At 41.9% G+C, this 17,782-nt stretch overlaps 1 protein-coding gene across 1 annotated transcript; it reads right to left on the reverse strand.

Moving 5' to 3' along the window:
* Positions 1–8,854: 8,854 nt before the first annotated feature.
* On the reverse strand, positions 8,855–17,543 carry tbx18 (T-box transcription factor 18). Its single transcript, XM_067482772.1, has 8 exons — positions 17,045–17,543; positions 15,674–15,836; positions 15,262–15,363; positions 14,061–14,232; positions 13,520–13,687; positions 12,541–12,605; positions 11,140–11,234; positions 8,855–10,475 (listed from the first exon to the last, which is right to left on the reverse strand). Exons 1-8 carry the CDS (start codon positions 17,277–17,279, stop codon positions 9,934–9,936), a joined length of 1,542 nt encoding a protein of 513 aa, XP_067338873.1. The 5' UTR covers positions 17,280–17,543; the 3' UTR covers positions 8,855–9,933.
* Between the last annotated feature and the right edge of the window lie 239 nt (positions 17,544–17,782).

The raw sequence follows: 17,782 nt of genomic DNA on the forward strand, positions 1-17,782 counted from the left end.
TTTGTGAAAATAGAGGTAATGCAGTAAGTACACTGCAAAACTGTGTTACAGCATTACGACACCTCAGACACACTGGCCAACAGGGTGATCGCTCTTAGTCTAGAGGGGTGACACAGTAGAAGCTGGAGTTAAGCCAGCCTTTAAACATGTGTTAAAAGTGTTGGAAGTACACCCTCAGGATTTTTTATGTCATAATTATGAGGAATGAAAAGGATGAGATGATGTGATTTAAGCTTTGACAGAATAAATGTAGGGGTGTTATTAATTGGATAATTGGATATGTCAATAAACAATTTGTTATGAGTTTCAGTACTGAAAAAAAAATATTTCAAAGTATACTTACTCTGTATGTGGAAGTATTACAGTATTACACAGTGTTTAACTGTGTAATACTTTACCATTAGCATCACTTCTGGTTCATATGTAATTTGTTAAATAGAGGATGGTTTCAGTAAAGTCTGCTTGTATTTGGGAGGCAGCCAGTGTGATTGACAGCTCTTCCTGGGTGGTAGGAGGCAGTGACAGCTCTGTCGCTGTGGAAACAAATGGAGCAAGCTTACAAGCCAATCAGAATTGAGTGAGAGCCCCAGGGACTCATCTAACACATGCTGAAGATTTCCTCAAGTCTACAACACACATAAACACACATTCCACACACACATACTGTATATATGTGCTATACTGTTTTCTTGGATATATAAGTGAATATGTGTCAAAAGTTTATTTGTGTGCATGTGCGCAGACATGTGTGTAAATCTGTGTTGTGTTAATGTGTCTGTTCTCTCCGTGTGGTGTGGTCTTCTTTCGACACTGTCGCTGACGTAGTTTTCATGGGAGAGTGCTCTCTGGACTTACACATGCACACACACACACACACACATATGCACATACACACATTCACACGGACACACGCACACCAGGGGACAGGGGTCGGCTTGAACTAAAAGTCCAAATAAACGAAGCTTTCCACACCGCTAGCCCACCGCAGACAAGACAAGCAGACAGAAAACAAGGAGCAGACAGAAAGGGAAATGTGTATATGTGTGGAGGTGGGGGGTTTTGGAAATTTCAGAAGGAAATATCTTTCATTTTGCACGGCAGCAGGGTGGATCAGTGTGCGTGAGACTGTTTCTCAACTCAGAATCTCATGGAAGAACAACTACACCTGCACTGCTAAAGGGGTCCATGAGCATCATTCTGTAGTTTGTCTGGCCTTTGACTCCGCATGTTCGCTCACTTAAATTCTTTCAGTCAGAGGATATTGTATCCATATAGAAAGATAACTGATATATTAGAAGATCTGCGCCGGTCATTAGGCTTCCTGCCATGACTTTTGGCTGCTGTACAGAGCTGCTATCCACTCAGCTGTCCTGCTTGTCTGAACACTCTCTTTAAAAGGCATGAACTTGGAGCTGATGTGTGTTTTTAGAGTGTCAGCGTGTGTGTAAATGCCCCTACCACTTTTCTCATTTACTTTTCTCGTCTTGATTACCCATCATGCTTTCACCCTGCCTGCAGTTCTGTCACTTGTCCCTGTTTTTCTCTATTTATCTTTCTTTCCTCTTTCATTTTGCTTGCGTTATCACATCTTATTTCAGCTCCACTGTTTATTTTATTCTTGCTCCTTCTTTCTCTCTGTTTATGTCTCCTTGTCCCCAGCTTGTCCGTTTTTCTGCATCCTTCGTACTCTTCATTTCTCTCTCTCTCTGTCTCTCTCTCTCTCTCTCTCTGGCCACCATAAATCGCTTGCTTGTTGGCTGTTGAAGTGTGAGGAATGGCAGATCTGACGGTTTCTTACAGCTGTTACAGGCTTTCCCATGCAGGTTCACCTCTACACTGTCCTCGCTGGTCTTGGCTTTCAGACTCTCAGGCAAAATATACAAAGCACATATAGGGTTTTAAACATTTGAACTTCTTTGATGTGCGTTTGCCGAACAGCCTATCAAGTGAACCATACGATAATTCAGCTGCTTTTTTAAGTAAAATAAAGCATCACAGTATTGTGTACGTGTGTATTGGCCAGGACATTGAGATAAGAGTGCAGTTATTTATTTAGGTATAGTGTTTAGCTTAGCAGACAGACCTGAAATAGCAGGAAACACCTAGCCTCTGTCCAAAAGCAACAGCATCTGTTCACTAACCAATTTAAAGCTCACAAACTAAAATCTTATATACATTTTATTTTGTCTAATTGGCACAAGATTTAAAATTTGGATAAACAAGTCTTTAGATTAAACATTTTTTAATAAACTTTTTATTTTTATAACACAGAGCATATTGTTATTAGTCAATCCAGCTATTTACTGAAAGCTCTTGATCATTTGTTTTATGGCTGGTCTCAGTCTGTGAATAGTGACTTACGTTACTTGAACTTCTGCAACACCTCGTGCCTTGCAGTGTGACAGCTCTGTTGTTGTATGAAGAAGCAGTGTTCTCAGTCAGCACAGTCTCACAGCGCATTGCTAAATATCCTCTTCCCATTCCCCACCTCTTAGCAGACCTTCCATCCCCATTGACACATGCACACACACACACCAGCCTTATCCAGACCAGGTCCCAGTAAGGCCACACCACATCCACAGAGCACAATAAGATCTAACATCTGGCTTATGACCCATTGAACATGGCCGCTGATAAAGCATGAGGTGATCAAATAAACCTTTCCATCAAACAGTTCCACACCTGTAGGACTAAGCAGAGAATAGCTAAAGGTCAAGTGTGTGTTTTAAAACGTGTGTGAGATGCACACAAAGTGACAGCATGTTCCTAGTGCTCCTCATCTTTGCCTGTTCAGCAATTGTGAAGTGACTTTTCCTGCGATCACTCAAACAGCATAGAAGAAAGTGGATCAGCTCATTATTATGACCCACAAAGATAAACAGCTTGCAACTTCTGTCTTTCTCACCCCATCCTTCTTCCCCACTCCCCCCCTCCTCACTTTCACTCCCTCTGTGATCCCTCACCCTGCCTCCTCCATCTCCTATCCTCTTGTCTTTCCTCTGTAGTTCCTTTTGCTCCTCCCTCTCTCCTCGCCACCTTTGGGTGAATAGTGATCATGTCTGGCGTTTCATCGGCTCTTTGCACTTCTCTCCTCTATTAAGATTGATGGGCTGCTTGGCTATAAATGAGCATGCTAAGACTTTGAAAGGGCCACGGTCAGACAAGGGCTGCATCCACGCAAACACACATTTACACATGGACACACACACACACACACACACACATGCATCTTGGCTATTAGCAGCAGAATGCGGGAGCTGGGGCCCAGGAAGAGGCACTATTTTTGTTACATTGAAGGATACATACACTGAAGATATACACATACAAACACCCCCACACATGCAGGCATGACCCTGTCAGTCACCTCTAGCAGTATCTGCTGTGGATCAGTAACCAGCACATTGCTGACCAGTTGTTCAAATGGATTAGATCCCAGCGGTTTCATGGAGAGAGTATCTGCTTTTTAAAATGCTGAGATGCTGATAAAATGGCTGCTAGAGGTATTATTCTATTTGGTTTGCCAGGCTTGAGCGGGAAAATTTGTAAAAATGATTTATAAATTCAGACCTTCCATAGATCATCATGATGTGAGACTCCAAAGGTGTAAATGGTCATAGATTGTTGTTTGTGATTTTATATGAACAAAGGGCTTGAATATGTCTAAAGTTACTTTTTTCAGTGAACCCCTTTGCGAATTCAACAAAGAATAATTTATCTGTCAGCATTCAGAATCTGGTTAGACGTCAAAGTGGGAGTTAGCCTGTGCACAATGTGTCATTATAGACGGTGGGTAAACTTGAATGTCTGCTGCCCATCATGGGTGTTGTACCTATTTAGTCACTCATGGTCTATAGCAGCTTCAGGATTTGTCTGTTTCTAGCCCTAAAAGCCCCTAAAAGTGTCTGCTAAGGCAGCTGTAAATAAGTGTCCTACACATGGTTATGTGCTGGCCAGAGGAACTGAGCCACATATCACATGGTTAAAGAAGTGACAGACTTCAACAAGACATCCCAGAGCATGTTCTTTCCTTTTGGCTTGACACTCAGTGTTACAGACTTTTTGAGTGTCTCACATAAGCACAGAGTGTTACATGCTGACTAAGAGTTCTACATGTGTATACACAAGTGTGTGTGTGTGTCTGTTTATGCATCTGTATATCACTACAGAACCTAAGAGAGTCATTGGACTCATGTCTTCTTTGTTAACATGGAAAGATTACAGGAAAATATTGTGTCATAATTATTTCTCAACACCTCTCTCATAGATCAGAGTTCACGGGGTATCTAATAGGGAGGGTACTGAGCAATATGCCCGGTGGAGTAGACCATAAATCAGCTTAGGGGTGGTAGATTTGATGACAAAGATTAAACAGCCCTAAAGGACACCCTGAGCCTCAGATACTTGCAACTGTCATCAAATACCCACTAGGCCATTAATGGGTCACGCAAGCTCAGCTGAGCCTGCAACACCATCAGCAAACCCACCCTCCTCTTGTCACAGACCGAAGCCTGCGGGAGCACAGGTGCAGGAGAGCCCCTTTGCACCAGTGTTACACTAAGCCTTCTTTTACTTCCCAAAAAATATTTGTCTCCTTAAAATAAAACACAACCCTGCATTCTCCTCACAAATATCTCACTGAAATAGACTCCGAGAGTAGATGTTTACTTTATATTTCATTACAGAAGTGTTGTGGTGTTATGTGATAACAGGATAATTCTCTCATAAACAAACATAATTTTCTTCCTGATGAACTGTGAAAAACTATCCTGTTATCACAAGAAACAAGATCATTATCTGAGATAAAGAGATCCAAGTGTCCAGTTATGGAACAATAAGGGCTGTAAAAAGATAATTGCATCCATGCATGTTCTCAGCTTCTCTATTTCATTATTTCAGTTCAGGGGAAATATTGTTTAGGAAACCTTTTGAAGTATTTTTACTTCAGGAATTACAAAAGGCTTTTCCCCTTAAATCAGGAGAGGTTTGTCTAAACTCCCACGTGCATTTCAAACATGCTGCTCATCAGACACAAACACACACAAAAAAAAAACACACACACAAAAAAGACATCTATTCTACATCACCTGTGGACACACGGTTTTTATGCTTAGTCACGTACTATAGGCCACAGTTCCTCTGTAAGCACACTGAACCACGTGGTCATGTCGTCGCTGTGTATGCTAATGCTAAAACCACACAACTGGCCTCTATGCAAATGCTAACTTCTGTGTTGAATGCTCAAAGTAGCCAATTCCCTGAGGGAAGTAAGATATGGTAAACAGGTTTATTCCTCTTTTGCCACTCACTATTCGAGACTCACTGCAGACCATCATACTAACGATCATATTCTACATGGCACCCTTTACAGTTTATGTGAAAAGTAATTCACACTTATTTTATCCAGTTTGTTAGACGAAGTTCCAGATAAACACACCGAGCTCTTGCCAAGTGTACAGTAAGATCACTTTGCTGCACTAAGTGTGTAAATGCTGTATTTGGAAAGGTCAGAAGTGCTTGTGCTTATTATATTCAGCACCAAGCAACAAGTGGAAATTTGAAGACTTCATGTTTTAACAATGCAAGCCTACAATCTGTGACTGTGTATGTGTGTGGGTGTGTGTGTGCATATCTATATTACACCGAGTTGGCATCAGTGCTTACCCACACATGCAAAATGCTCTCTAGAATGATGACTGATATCTCTCAGCTTTGATTTGATGCCTTTGAGCTTTGGGAATATTCAGTATCATGATGAGATGGTTTGGCAGTGCTGCTAAGTGTGTATTTATATGTGGCTATGTTACGATCAGTGTAGTCTGCTAATAATAGAAAATACAAGTAAAGATGATACATTAAACATCGATTTGTGGTACTGTGAAAACATGCTGTGATTACACAATAAAATACCAGCAAAAATAAAAAAAGCTTTTAGGGTTACAAACCAAATACTACAATACTGCCAGGAAACACCTCTAACAGATAGTTGGGGGTAGAAGATTCAAGTATTAGTTTCTTTTCTATACCAGCCACAACATTAAAACCAACTCCACCATCAAATAAGCTTTGCACCAAAAGACAGCAACATAGTTAAAAACACTCTTTTGATAGATTTGTCTGAGTGCAAGAAGAACAAATGAAAAACTGGCGATAGGGTCATGGACACCCTGGGTGCACAAGTCCTGCTATTGACTGTTGAACAATCCATTATATGTTGTCTTGTATCCTGATTATTGGTTAGTATGGAGGGTTTTTTAGTGTGTTGGTGACCTGTTGACCTAAAGGATGCCTTCACGGATTTTTGGTTCTAGTTTGGGTAGTACATGTACATAAATGCCATTAAACGTCCATTTGACTTCCCTATTTCAAAATATCTCTTTACTTCTACCCAGAAAATGCCTCCAGATGACATCACTTGAAGGGAAGCTTTGGTTCAGATTATGTCATCTTATTGCTTATACTATGGAGTTTGTTATCAGCCAGCTTTTCCAGAGTTCCCCCAGATAACATTATGATAAAAAAAAAAAACTCCTCTGGGTGATGTCATCTGGAGGAGTTTTTCATCTAGAAGCATTTTTTAATATAGGGAAGTCAGATGAGAGTTTAAAGGCCTTCTTGTACATTTACACCCTGAACTAAAGCCATGAAAAGCAAGTTGAAAATTGCTGAAGTTGCCCTTTAACACCTGCCATCTCTCCCCCTTCTTCTTGGACCACACTACAAACACATTATTGTGTTTTCATCCTTGAAAATTTGACTGTAAGCGAACTGTTAGTCATGTATGTACTTTTTATTTTATATCAAATATTAATAGCTATTTCCTTGGACCACTTTCAGTAAGCATAATCGTCTATCATCACAATTTGGTCCCTGTGGAATCCACTCAGATCCTTACAGTGGCTAATTTTACCTGCTCCAAACACTTTAACAACTGCCAAATATATCCCAACCCTTGACAGGCACCATTGTAAAGAGGCGGTCTCTGTTATTTATTTCACTAGTTAGTGGTTTTAATGTTGTGGCTAATTGGTGTATATTATATAATTTTTTGCTAAATGTTCCAAAATAAGAACATTTAAAGAGAAAAGTCCTTTCATTAGTTAAGGTCTAGCTAGAAAGACCTGGTTTGATTCCATAGTCAACTGTAGCCTCTCGGTGTGGAGTTTGCAGGTTCTCTGCTTGCGTGGGTACTCTGGTTTCCTCCCACAATCCAGAGACATGCAGTTAGATGAACTTGTTGTATGTCAGCCCCCCCACACACACACACACCACACAAATAGCGTGACACATCTGTCGCATTGGCACCTGGGCATACACAAGTGTTAATGTCCCCACCTCAGTGGAGAATCTCTGGATAATTGACACCATTCAGTAATGACTGTTTGTGAGTGCCTGAGATGTTCTGTAGCTTTTAGCTAAGTCTTTAAAGGAAGTGACAGAGAGAGGGAAGTTGATCCGACACTTTGTACAAATGTGGATGTTTCTGCCTGCTTTTGCTGTGTGTGACTTCGTGTGAGTGTGGTACAGATGCACCAGGCAGGGGTCCCATCCTCTGTCATTCAAGAACAACAAGCCAATCATTCCTGGATTCTAAAATAAGCTCCCCACCACCCCCCAAATTCTGTTCCCCCTCACATGTGCTCCTCTCGTCAGCACCTCTCACCTTCTGAGCGACAGGAGACAACTGGGGAGTACAGAGGAGCTGAGGAGGAAATGGATGAAAGCAGGAGGGTCAGCAAACTTTAAGATGAATATTTGGTGAAGGTGAAAAGTCAGACTGTGGGTAAATTAGTTTGTAGCTGCAAAACTATATCAGTATGCGGAATTTCCAGCTGATTGGACATTTAAAAACAAATGGTGCTACATGTGGTACTACATGCACAGTATTAAGATTCATGTCATGCAGTTGTGAGAGTTTTAATCTTAAATTGCTCATATGAAAAAACAAAAACATTTCCATCCAGCTGCCCTCATATATTGGACTATGACAGCTAGCTGTTAGAATGTAGATCATTTCTGTAATGGTGAAGCTAAACTTATTAAGGAATCTAGCTACTGTGTTTGTGCTTTGCTCTTAGCAAAATTTGTCAACAATTATTAAGCTTTGCTCCCCCACACACAGACATTTAAAACTAGAATTCCTCATTCAGAGTGTAGAATGTGAGATTCAAAGATAGACCAGAGTATTTTTTCACTTGGCAGTTTCCTACCTGAGACTTGAGACCTGTTTAACTCACTAATCCTGGAGTAGTTCTGAAAAGCATTTTTAGTACAATAACTGCAGTGTGTAATGCATCTCTTGTCATTTTTAAAAGGGATTTTGGACAGAAGGTAAAACATTTTTTAAGTAATCTAAATAACTACATACACAAAAAAACTTCAGACTCTATATATAACTACAAAGCTGCAGTGACAGCAAATGGCTTCCTGTACACTCTTATGCTTTCAGCAGAGCAGTATGACTCAGGGGTCTGCATGAACTTTGAGACTGTGAGGTCACACACTTACTGACAACACCTGTTGCCACACACACACACACACACACTCATGCACACAAATGTTCACACCAAGACAAGCATCCATGTTAAACACACATGCTGAGTTCTGCAGACTTAGTTTGCAAGGAAATAACTAAATAAAGAAGACGTGAATGCATTATTTGGGTGTGTCTGCACTGTTTATGTGTGTGTGCTTGTGTGCATGAGTGCAAATGCATAAACATACATTTTTTTTAGTTTTAAAAATACTGTAATATGAATTGTTTGGTAAAAATGTAAAAACACCTCACACACAAACCCACAATTCTGTTACTAAACCACCTGAATTCAGTTAAATTAGTAAGATAATGGTTACAAGACACGGATAGATATATTTTATTTGGCTCATAAAAGTCAAAGAACATAGTGATGTCCTCGTCCACAAAGCGTGCTGGTATACTGTGTTTGCAAAGAAAGGATTTTGGGTCAACTTCAGGGTTGCCTGTACCTGACTCAGTTTGAAGAGCAGAAGCAGGTGCATTGGGGTTTTTAAGTGCAAAGGGTCTCACAGCCCTTAATATACACATTTCTCCTCCAGCCTGCTATTCCCTTGCTACTGTATGTACTGTACTGTAGTGTACATCCTCTGAATTTATGTCTACATCAGCCTGACATCCAAACAGCTGCATCAAGTCAATGTCTGTCAAAGTTAATGCAGATTACGAAGATCAGTACATCATCCATTACTGTGCCACAACTTTAACCTCATCGATCCTTAAGGAGGCAAATCTGTCACTGGGATGGCTCCTATGCTTTTTTTATCGAGTATCGTGGTACTATGTGACAGGCTCCTGGTGTTGCATGTAAAAGGTTTCTTTTTAAGTCTGATTGGTGAAAAGGTCCCACCTATAGTGCATATTACTAGCTACATATTTGTTAATCCAAAGACTTGATCGAGACCTCCAGGCATGTAATGAGAAAGAACTTAACTGATGAAAGATATTTGTCCTTAGAAAGAAAGCTCGCAATTAGTAATCAGTAACTGCGGCCAAAGTAAGATCATGGAGACATTGTAGAATGCTGTGTGAGTATATTAGTTACTGCTTAAGGGCGTTCAAGTGCTTGCTTTGAGTTCCTGGCCCAGCCTAGTTTTTGCCCAGTCCATATTCAGTTGGAATTCAGTCACTGGGCTACATTGGTCGGGCCCCTTATCCAAAGCTGCAGGACATTTCCTTCTTTGGTGACCACTGCAACTGTATGTCGTAGAAAACATGGTTGAATGATAAGAAAGAGGCTTTGCCAAGCTCTTTATGTTCACAGTCGCAGTGGTTAGATCTTTCAGTCCTTCCTGTCCAAATGGATGATTAATTAATAGAACATTTTCTAATCCAAAGCAACAGTCACCCATTGCAGGGCGTCATTTGGTTTTCTTGACAACACTTGATGTCCAGAGTAAAATTCAGCCCATGTGGGCGGTCACCTGTGAGGCCCCACCTCCTGACTGGGTAACTGCTAGTCCTAAAGTTCGAGAGTCAAACAAGAAGCCCTGCTGTCCTCCACTGAGCACTCCCAGACTGTCCGTTAGAGTCCCACTAGGAGACGAGCCAAGGAAGGAGCTCTGATGATTGGCAGTGGCAGCGGCAGCCATTTTATCAGGGCTGGCAGCGAGGCGTGGTGAAGGTGGGAATGTGTAACCATACAGGCTGTAGGGTGGTGTGTGGAGGCGAAGACCGGCATAACCCTGCGGGGTGGGGTTGGATAGATAGCCAAGTTGAGAACCAGGGAGAGGCAGTGAACAGAATCCTTCACCTTCATATGCTGATGGACCTCTGGGAGGGGGGAACGGCTCTGGAGGGTTGCTGTAGCGATGGAGTGGGTGTGTAGGGCGGCTGCAGGCGTAGTCCGACGGGCTGAGAGGGCAAACTTGGAAAGGCGAGGAGCACGGGGATGTGGAGAGCAGGTGAGATGATGCTCCGACTGCTCCATGTGCTCCTGGGACTCCTACAGAAACACAGCCAAACAACAGAAAAGTTGAGCACACATCCACTTTTCCAGATGCTGTGGATATCTGTTTAAACAGCTACGATATAGGAATGTAGCAACTTAACACACTGGATCAGTGCTGACCTTATTAGTTAAATCAACTGTTGGCCATGACAAGACCAATTGGCCTGACTTTTTGGCTAAAGCAACGTTACTTACATGAAATTGTTTCAATGAACCCTGCACAGTGTGGTATGTGGATTTTTTTATTTGGAAAAAGCATGCGCTGATATCAGATGAGTATTAAAGTTGACCAATTCCCAGAAGGAGAGAAAAAGCTGGATAAATGCACCCCTAACAACCTAATTTAGGTTAACCAGACAAATAAATGTTGTGGCTCAGCAAATGGCTGTTGTCTCACTTTCATAATGTTTTAACAAAACCTCTCCATGAGGAGGTCAGGGTGGTCGATTAGATGTACAAATACTGTGACTTTTCCTGACCGTAACCAAATTGCTTTTGGGTCCAACATAACCGTAGTTAAACAGCAGTATAAACATTGTTGTCATGACCATTATTTTTTATAAAGCACTGACAACCTTTGTAAACTCTTGTAAGTAATATATTCATATAAGGAAATGGCAAATGTTTTTGTCAATTGGGTTTGATGAGTTGACTTTACCTTGCTTGGCCATGCCTGGGATGTCTTCAAATGTGAGTGTTCGCAAAGATGGACGCCAGAATGCGTAAGACTCAACCAAAGCCTCCAGGCCCATCCTGTAGAGCACAGATGCACGTTAACACACAAACATTTGCACTGCTGACGAATCATCACCAAATCATTTGGAGCCGAGTTTCCCAGCCCTGCACTTTGTGTAGTCAGTGACGCAGCTGCAGCCATTCTCGCCAAGTATTCCTCACTGGGTTATACATTACGCAAACCACCTGGTGGCCATCTTAGTTACCCGTGGGGCCTCCCTGGCCATCTCCATGGAGACCACAGGTAATGAGGGGCATAAACGCCATGCTGCCATTGGCTGTTGCCAGCCGGGTGCTCATAGGTAATTGCTTTCACACGGCTTTTACGGGCGAATCAGGACGAAGGAGCAGGAAGCCGCAACAAGGATTTATGAGGTGGGACTCCCCTTTCCTCCCCAAATCTGCGTCTCCCTCCTCCTCTAGGTGGGGCAAAGGGTTTCTGTGGCGGGGTAAGGCGAGTGCTCTGTTACCCCTCGTTAGCGTGAGGATAAAAGTCCTCCCCCCCGCAGGGTTGTAGCCACGGTGATAATTTAGACAAGCTGCCCGGAGAGGTTCTGTGTACTCCAAAGCAGCCTATCAGAGCTGAAGTTTATTTAGCAAACTGCTTAACTCTTCCTGTAATATTTAAAGGGAGTTTTCGTTTCGGCCTTCCTGAGTTTAAGGTTTATAGGGTCAGCTGTCAGGGTCCTTTGGTTCTCCAGTTTGCCGTTCTCTACCTTACTCTATCTCAAATATTCTGTCTCGCACGTTCCCTCTCCTCCTCTTTCTCCTTCCCCTCCCCTCCTAATGATTTCTGTGAGGCCTCAGGGGAGTGGCTGCTTGAAACCGTTGGAGTTTTACTGCTATGTTGTTTTAATGCTGTGTTTATATATGTTTAGAAATGTGTTTATACAGATTTTTCTACAGAACACTCTTGACTTTTATTATTTTGCTGTTGATGTTTATGTTCCAGAGGCAGACTGGAATCTGACGCTCCATTTAGGTTTGCAGCCGAGGTTAGATTTTTCCCTCTCAAAGCATGTGCCTGTAACTATGCAAGTGTAGGTATTTTATGTCCCTTTAAAGTTAGCACATTTAAATGAAAATTCATCAGCAATTAATATAATGAACCCATAATAATATGTGCCCCAACTGTTTAGTTTAGTCAATTTAAAGTGAAGCTGTTGCAAATGTTCCACTGAGAAAAAATAAATACATAGCTTTTCTCCCCATAAAATCGGACTGAAATGGCCGTGACAAAACCCATAACCAAGCCAGAAAATAATGCACATAAGCTCTAATGCACGAGATAATGTGAAAATCTCTGTGGTTGGATCAAACTCACCGGTTTCTGCCAGAGTCTCTGAAGCCTTTGGCAAATGGGTTTCTGTCAATTTTCAGCCTTGTAATCTGAAACAAACAAACAAAAAAATCTAATTATTTAAAAATCAGATATCTTTGATAACATCTGAATTATGAAAATTGTTTTATGATTTTACACACATTTATGATTTTCTTTCTCTGTAATCTAACTATCCAATCTACAAATAAATACACTTATTAGAAAGGTTATCAGCAGATTGTGTCCTTTAAATATGGGAACAGACACTTGGTAATGTCTGCGAGGCTGCCATGAAGCTGTCCAGGCTGTGGATGGTGTTTAAGGCCGCGCTCTGTGACCCACATCCAAAGAGATTTTATAGGCATCTCCACCACCTTCTGACTTCAGTCATCTTGTGCTGAAAGGCAGCCAAGCCCAGCTAACATCCTGCTGGAGAGTGTATAGTGACGAGTCCAGTGCAAAAATCCAGAAATCCATCAGCTTTCCATTAGTAAAGCTGATTTTCAAATTTGGGGAGTTCAGATCCAGAAAATCTGAGACATTAGACACTCAAGGGGAAGTAAGTAAACTTAAATGAATGGCTCTTTCATAATCAGTCTGATAAGCCTTTCCTTGGTAGAACTAGTGAAACTCTCATCTCCAGAAATGTTCCCTCCCTCCCTTTAACACACACATACATGTGCACTTTCACTGAAAGAGGAATCTGTCTTTAAAATGCGGACCAGATGAAGTGGAAAATCATAAAATCCTTATCATGGAAGAAAGCAAAATACTTTCTTTTATTTTTTTACATTTTAGAGACCTGCTGTGTCTGAATCTCGTTGCAGAAAAAAAAAAAAAAAACACGGTGACCTTCAGAAATGTATTTTAAATCTTTATCAGTTGTTGCCAGCTACAGATGTAACCACAATAACATGGAATTTTTGAGACTGGTTTGTGTTGTTTTTAAGTTATGTGGCTTGGTGGAGGTCAGCTGTGCTACCTGTTGGTTCTGATATGCAGTGACGGTGGTAAACACAGTTTCAGGGAAGGAGAAGGTGCGGGTGCCTTCTCCAACAGGGATGGTTCTCACTGGTGATAACTCCTCTCCACACTCCTTACGGATTACGTGCACACGTGGCTGGTACTTGTGCATGGAGTGCAGAATGATCTGAACAAAGAGGGAAAAAAATCAATCTTTGGGTCTTAAAGTTAATCAGCGTTTAACATTTCAAGTTATTCACAACTGTAAAACGTGGTCGCTGGAGAAAAAAACATGGGAACCACAAATCAACAGATACATGCAATAGCATTAATTAATTAATCGCACTTTATTTAAAAAAATATTGTACTCGTGTCCTTTTAAAAATTATTACATGCACCACATAATGCATCTGCAGGCTTTTTCTTTTGTTGTGATAAAGACTTTTTAAAATGGCAGGTTAATTTTTAGGGGAACTCCTCATTACAGAAACTATAACACCAGCTAGAAAGGTACTTATCCTTTCACAAAAATGTACTTTAGTTTGCTTCGTGGCACTTACATGACCCTGGTCATCCAGCTCGTTGTTGGTCAGTTTCAGTTTGTCGAAGCTGACCACCTGACGCATCCACGTCTCTCCTGAGGCCGGGGAGTCCGGGTGGATGTAGACTCTGGGCGGCACAGGGGAGTCCGCGTTCCCCGCTACCATCCACTTGGAGCTGTGGTACACATACCTTCACAATTCACACACACAGGGTGGCAAATGAATACAGTGACGTTTGGATTGTGTTATTCAGCTCCAGGGGCATTATACGCTAAAACCGACGTGATTAGTCACTAGATCTCCATCCGCTTTTGGATGCGTCTTAATTACATCTGAGCACCAATGGCCTGTTTGTGCGTCTTTTCCTAAAGAAATGTGTATGCAAACTATTTTTGATGTTAGTAACAGCGTGTTCCTCAGTGTTGTAGCTGCGCATCATCTTTTAAATGGGGAGCTTAATTATTTCGATCATTTTAATATAAACAGGCCTATGCAATTTAATATGTCCCAGCTTAAAACCATATGTGCCTGGTAATGGTCTAAAGTTAGTAACACACTTAGTGTTCATCACCTGCTGTTAAGCGTTTCCTTCCTCGTTCTCTGAAGGGTGCGTGCTGCTGCTGAGCACAAACCTGTGGTGTTTGCTCCCTGTATGATATCTTGTCAGCATGACTGAATAACAGCTTCTCTATAGACATCACTCATCACCGCTCCGCTAAAAATTGTCTTTACGCATATCAGGCTCTTGGAGCTTGGAAATGACAGACCTGCGGTGCAGGGTATGCAGAAACGTTGTTTTCGTCTGTATCGTAACGACATTTGTTGGTTTGACCTTCTGGGTTGGGAGAGGTTAAGCATCCAAAGGACCTTTTCCAAAAGGGGCGACCAAACCGCCATGACAAAACACCGGTGCCAAGAGCCATTTGTGGAGCGAGGACTGAGGTTGCACAATTGAAAAACCTTGGATTGTCCCAGGAACAGGCCTATACGACTAAATTCAGACTACATGCTAACGAAAGTTACAGCAATATCCCTGTTTCTATGCGTGTATGCGAGCCTAAAGGCCAGTCAGATGTTCACATATTTATATTCTTATAACGAATTTCGATTTTATTTTGGCTCATATCAAATATCTTTCAATTCATTAAATGATCATTCGATTTCTATGACCACGTTTTGGATACATGTATGCTGTGCAGAGTACTGCAGTGCACCTTACCTATATCGTTTGTTGTCCACAGGGATTATATCCATAGCAATGTAATACTGCTGATGTGGGTCCAAGCCCGTAATCTTCACACGCATAGCGGGAAACATCCGCCTGTCAGGAAAAACTAAATAAATCATCTACAATGGAGGTTTTAGCTAAACTACAGCCCGCCCAGAAGAATGTTTAACGATGATTTTTTAAAATTAGTTTATTATCAATTCTCCAAAGCTACGTTTGTTATTTATCTCATTATGTCACATTTTATAACCTGGGGGGGCGTGTTTTTATTAAACACATTTTTCTTTTCCGGATAGGCTAATATATAAGCTGTATAATTTGTTCTTTAGCAACATAATACTTTAGACATTTTATTTTTGATCATAACATTAGGATTTCCATTGCTATATCAACTCTGCTGTACCGTCCAGCCTTGGTAATGATCATTTCTGTGCCAATCTCGTGGAACCGTTTCCACAGGTCTGATCCCTGCAGGTCCACGCGGGTTTCCTCTCCGGTGCATCTCACCGGCGTCGTGCACACAGCCCCGGGCTGCGGGCTCTCCAGCAGCGCGTCCTCGCTCTCCGCTGAACCGGAAAGAGGCGAAATTGACACATTTTAATACTAACACTAACGAGCACACACACACACGTCCAAGGCAGTAATTATTCACTTATGAGGTGTTACTTTTTTTAGACATTTTCTCGTGTAACTCAATAACTACTTTATTCAGAATAGGCTACAAGACATTTTTCAACAACACAAATTTCCACACGAATGATAATAAAAAAAGCCATATAAGCTGCATGAATATGACTTATCAATATATTAGTTCTTTCCTATATAATGGCTAGTTAAGGCTGCAGTATCACAATAATCCCCATGTTTTGTACATTACAGTCACTTTGTAAAAGTGAATTTAGAATCTGAGGAGATTATAGTACAAGGCCTATTGTATTTTATTACTTATAGCTCTTACACCGGATTAGTATGATTTGAAAATGTTAACTTTATTACACTGAACACAGTTTTAATTGGAATGTAATGATGGACTAGGTATTCAAACCCTTTATTAATTTTGAGGAACTGTTTGGGGAACCCCCTAGTGTTTTGTGTTTCACCGTTGTAGTTATTTGCTCAACCGCTGGACATTTATGGACCTTAGACAGGGGCCCAGCAAGTCACAAAGACAAGCCTCAGCCCAACGCATTAGAAACTTGCAGCAGTATTCGGGGCAGTCGGTCTATGCTTTCTGTAGACCTCTTAGCATCCTTTCCGTGGCAGTTCCTCTGCCTTTATGCGCTGCTAATTGGTGTGTTTATGATTGCAGCACAACTCATAAAGCGTCTCACATTAGTCACACTCACACCACTCATATTTACTAGACCAGCGCCGTGATATGACACCACGCTTCCACCGTGCAGCGCTCACAGTGAAAAGCCAAAAATAATAATATTTTTTAGTTCATAGCCTGCATATTTCACTTCAAATTACTGAAGTTCCCAAAGCAATGAGCTGAGGACAACATACATTATGGTAGTGCATACAACTGTACTGCCGCATATTTATTAGCCAAAGGAGAATTTTTTTCCCCCTTAAAATATGATAATAGTAAAAAAAAAAAAACTCTGGATAATTTGCAGTTTACCTGTAAAATGATTATAAAATAAATGGATAGTGATTAGGCCTGTAGGGTTTATTCTAATGTGACTATGATTTTAAATAAGTCAGTATCCACTCCCGTCTTCCGTGTATTATTATTTTTATTATGTTTATGCGTATTGTTGTTACTCACGGGATCCGTCACTTGCGCACTCTGCTTCGCTGCCCCGGTCGCTGGTGCACGCTCTGTCGGCCCGCGGCCCCGGACTCCCGGTTAGATCAGACACATCAGTTCCGTCCTCGTACCCAGTGGACACGGCATTTTCTCTGGCCGTTCTGCGTCGTTTTTCCGCCCCGATCAGCGCTTCTACAGAAAATGCATGAGCCTTGACACTCAGTACACACGGGGATCGTCGCTTTTCTGCCATTTCTTGCGGTCTTGCGGCAGAAGAGCGAGAGGAATGGGACGACGTCACGAGCTCGCAGGGAGCAAGAAAAGTTCAGAACACCGAGTCTGAAAGTCAGCGAATCCACGGTGACAGTCCAGTGCCTTGTTGAGACGGTCCGTCCGTCCTCCAGAGGGACAGCGTGGGACACGGAGGGAGCCGAGAGGAAGTATAGGTTAATATTGTCTCCGTCATCCGTGAGAGCCGTGTGGACTTTTGGTGAGTATCAACAACCGGAGCTTAGATGAGAGCCGGAGAGAGGGACCTGTCAGTCACAATACAATGCAACCAATCACGAGTAATCACAGCCCCCCGGAACTTTCGCCGGTCCCGCCCGCTTTGGGAGCGCTCTGTGCAGCCGTCAGATCCCTATGTGGTAAACGTAGAGCTGGTGAATGAAGCACGTCTACAGGCGGACGAGTGCGAGGAGCGTCTCTCCGGGTCATTTTCACACACCGACCCGACATGCTTTGCATATCTGGCCA

This window comes from Channa argus, chromosome 17 (assembly GCF_033026475.1).
Source record: "Channa argus isolate prfri chromosome 17, Channa argus male v1.0, whole genome shotgun sequence".
NCBI lineage: Eukaryota > Metazoa > Chordata > Actinopteri > Anabantiformes > Channidae > Channa > Channa argus.

Bases quoted from the DNA above. Each gene is read 5' to 3' on its own strand.
- tbx18 (XM_067482772.1), bottom strand. From the start codon at position 17,279: ATGGCAGAAAAGCGACGATCCCCGTGTGTACTGAGTGTCAAGGCTCAT. The intron at 14,233-15,261 runs GTAAGGTGCACT...TGAATTGTGAAG, and splicing joins GTGGACAACAAACGATATAG to GTATGTGTACCACAGCTCCA. The intron at 11,235-12,540 runs GTGAGTTTGATC...TGTGCTCTACAG, and splicing joins AGAGACTCTGGCAGAAACCG to GATGGGCCTGGAGGCTTTGG.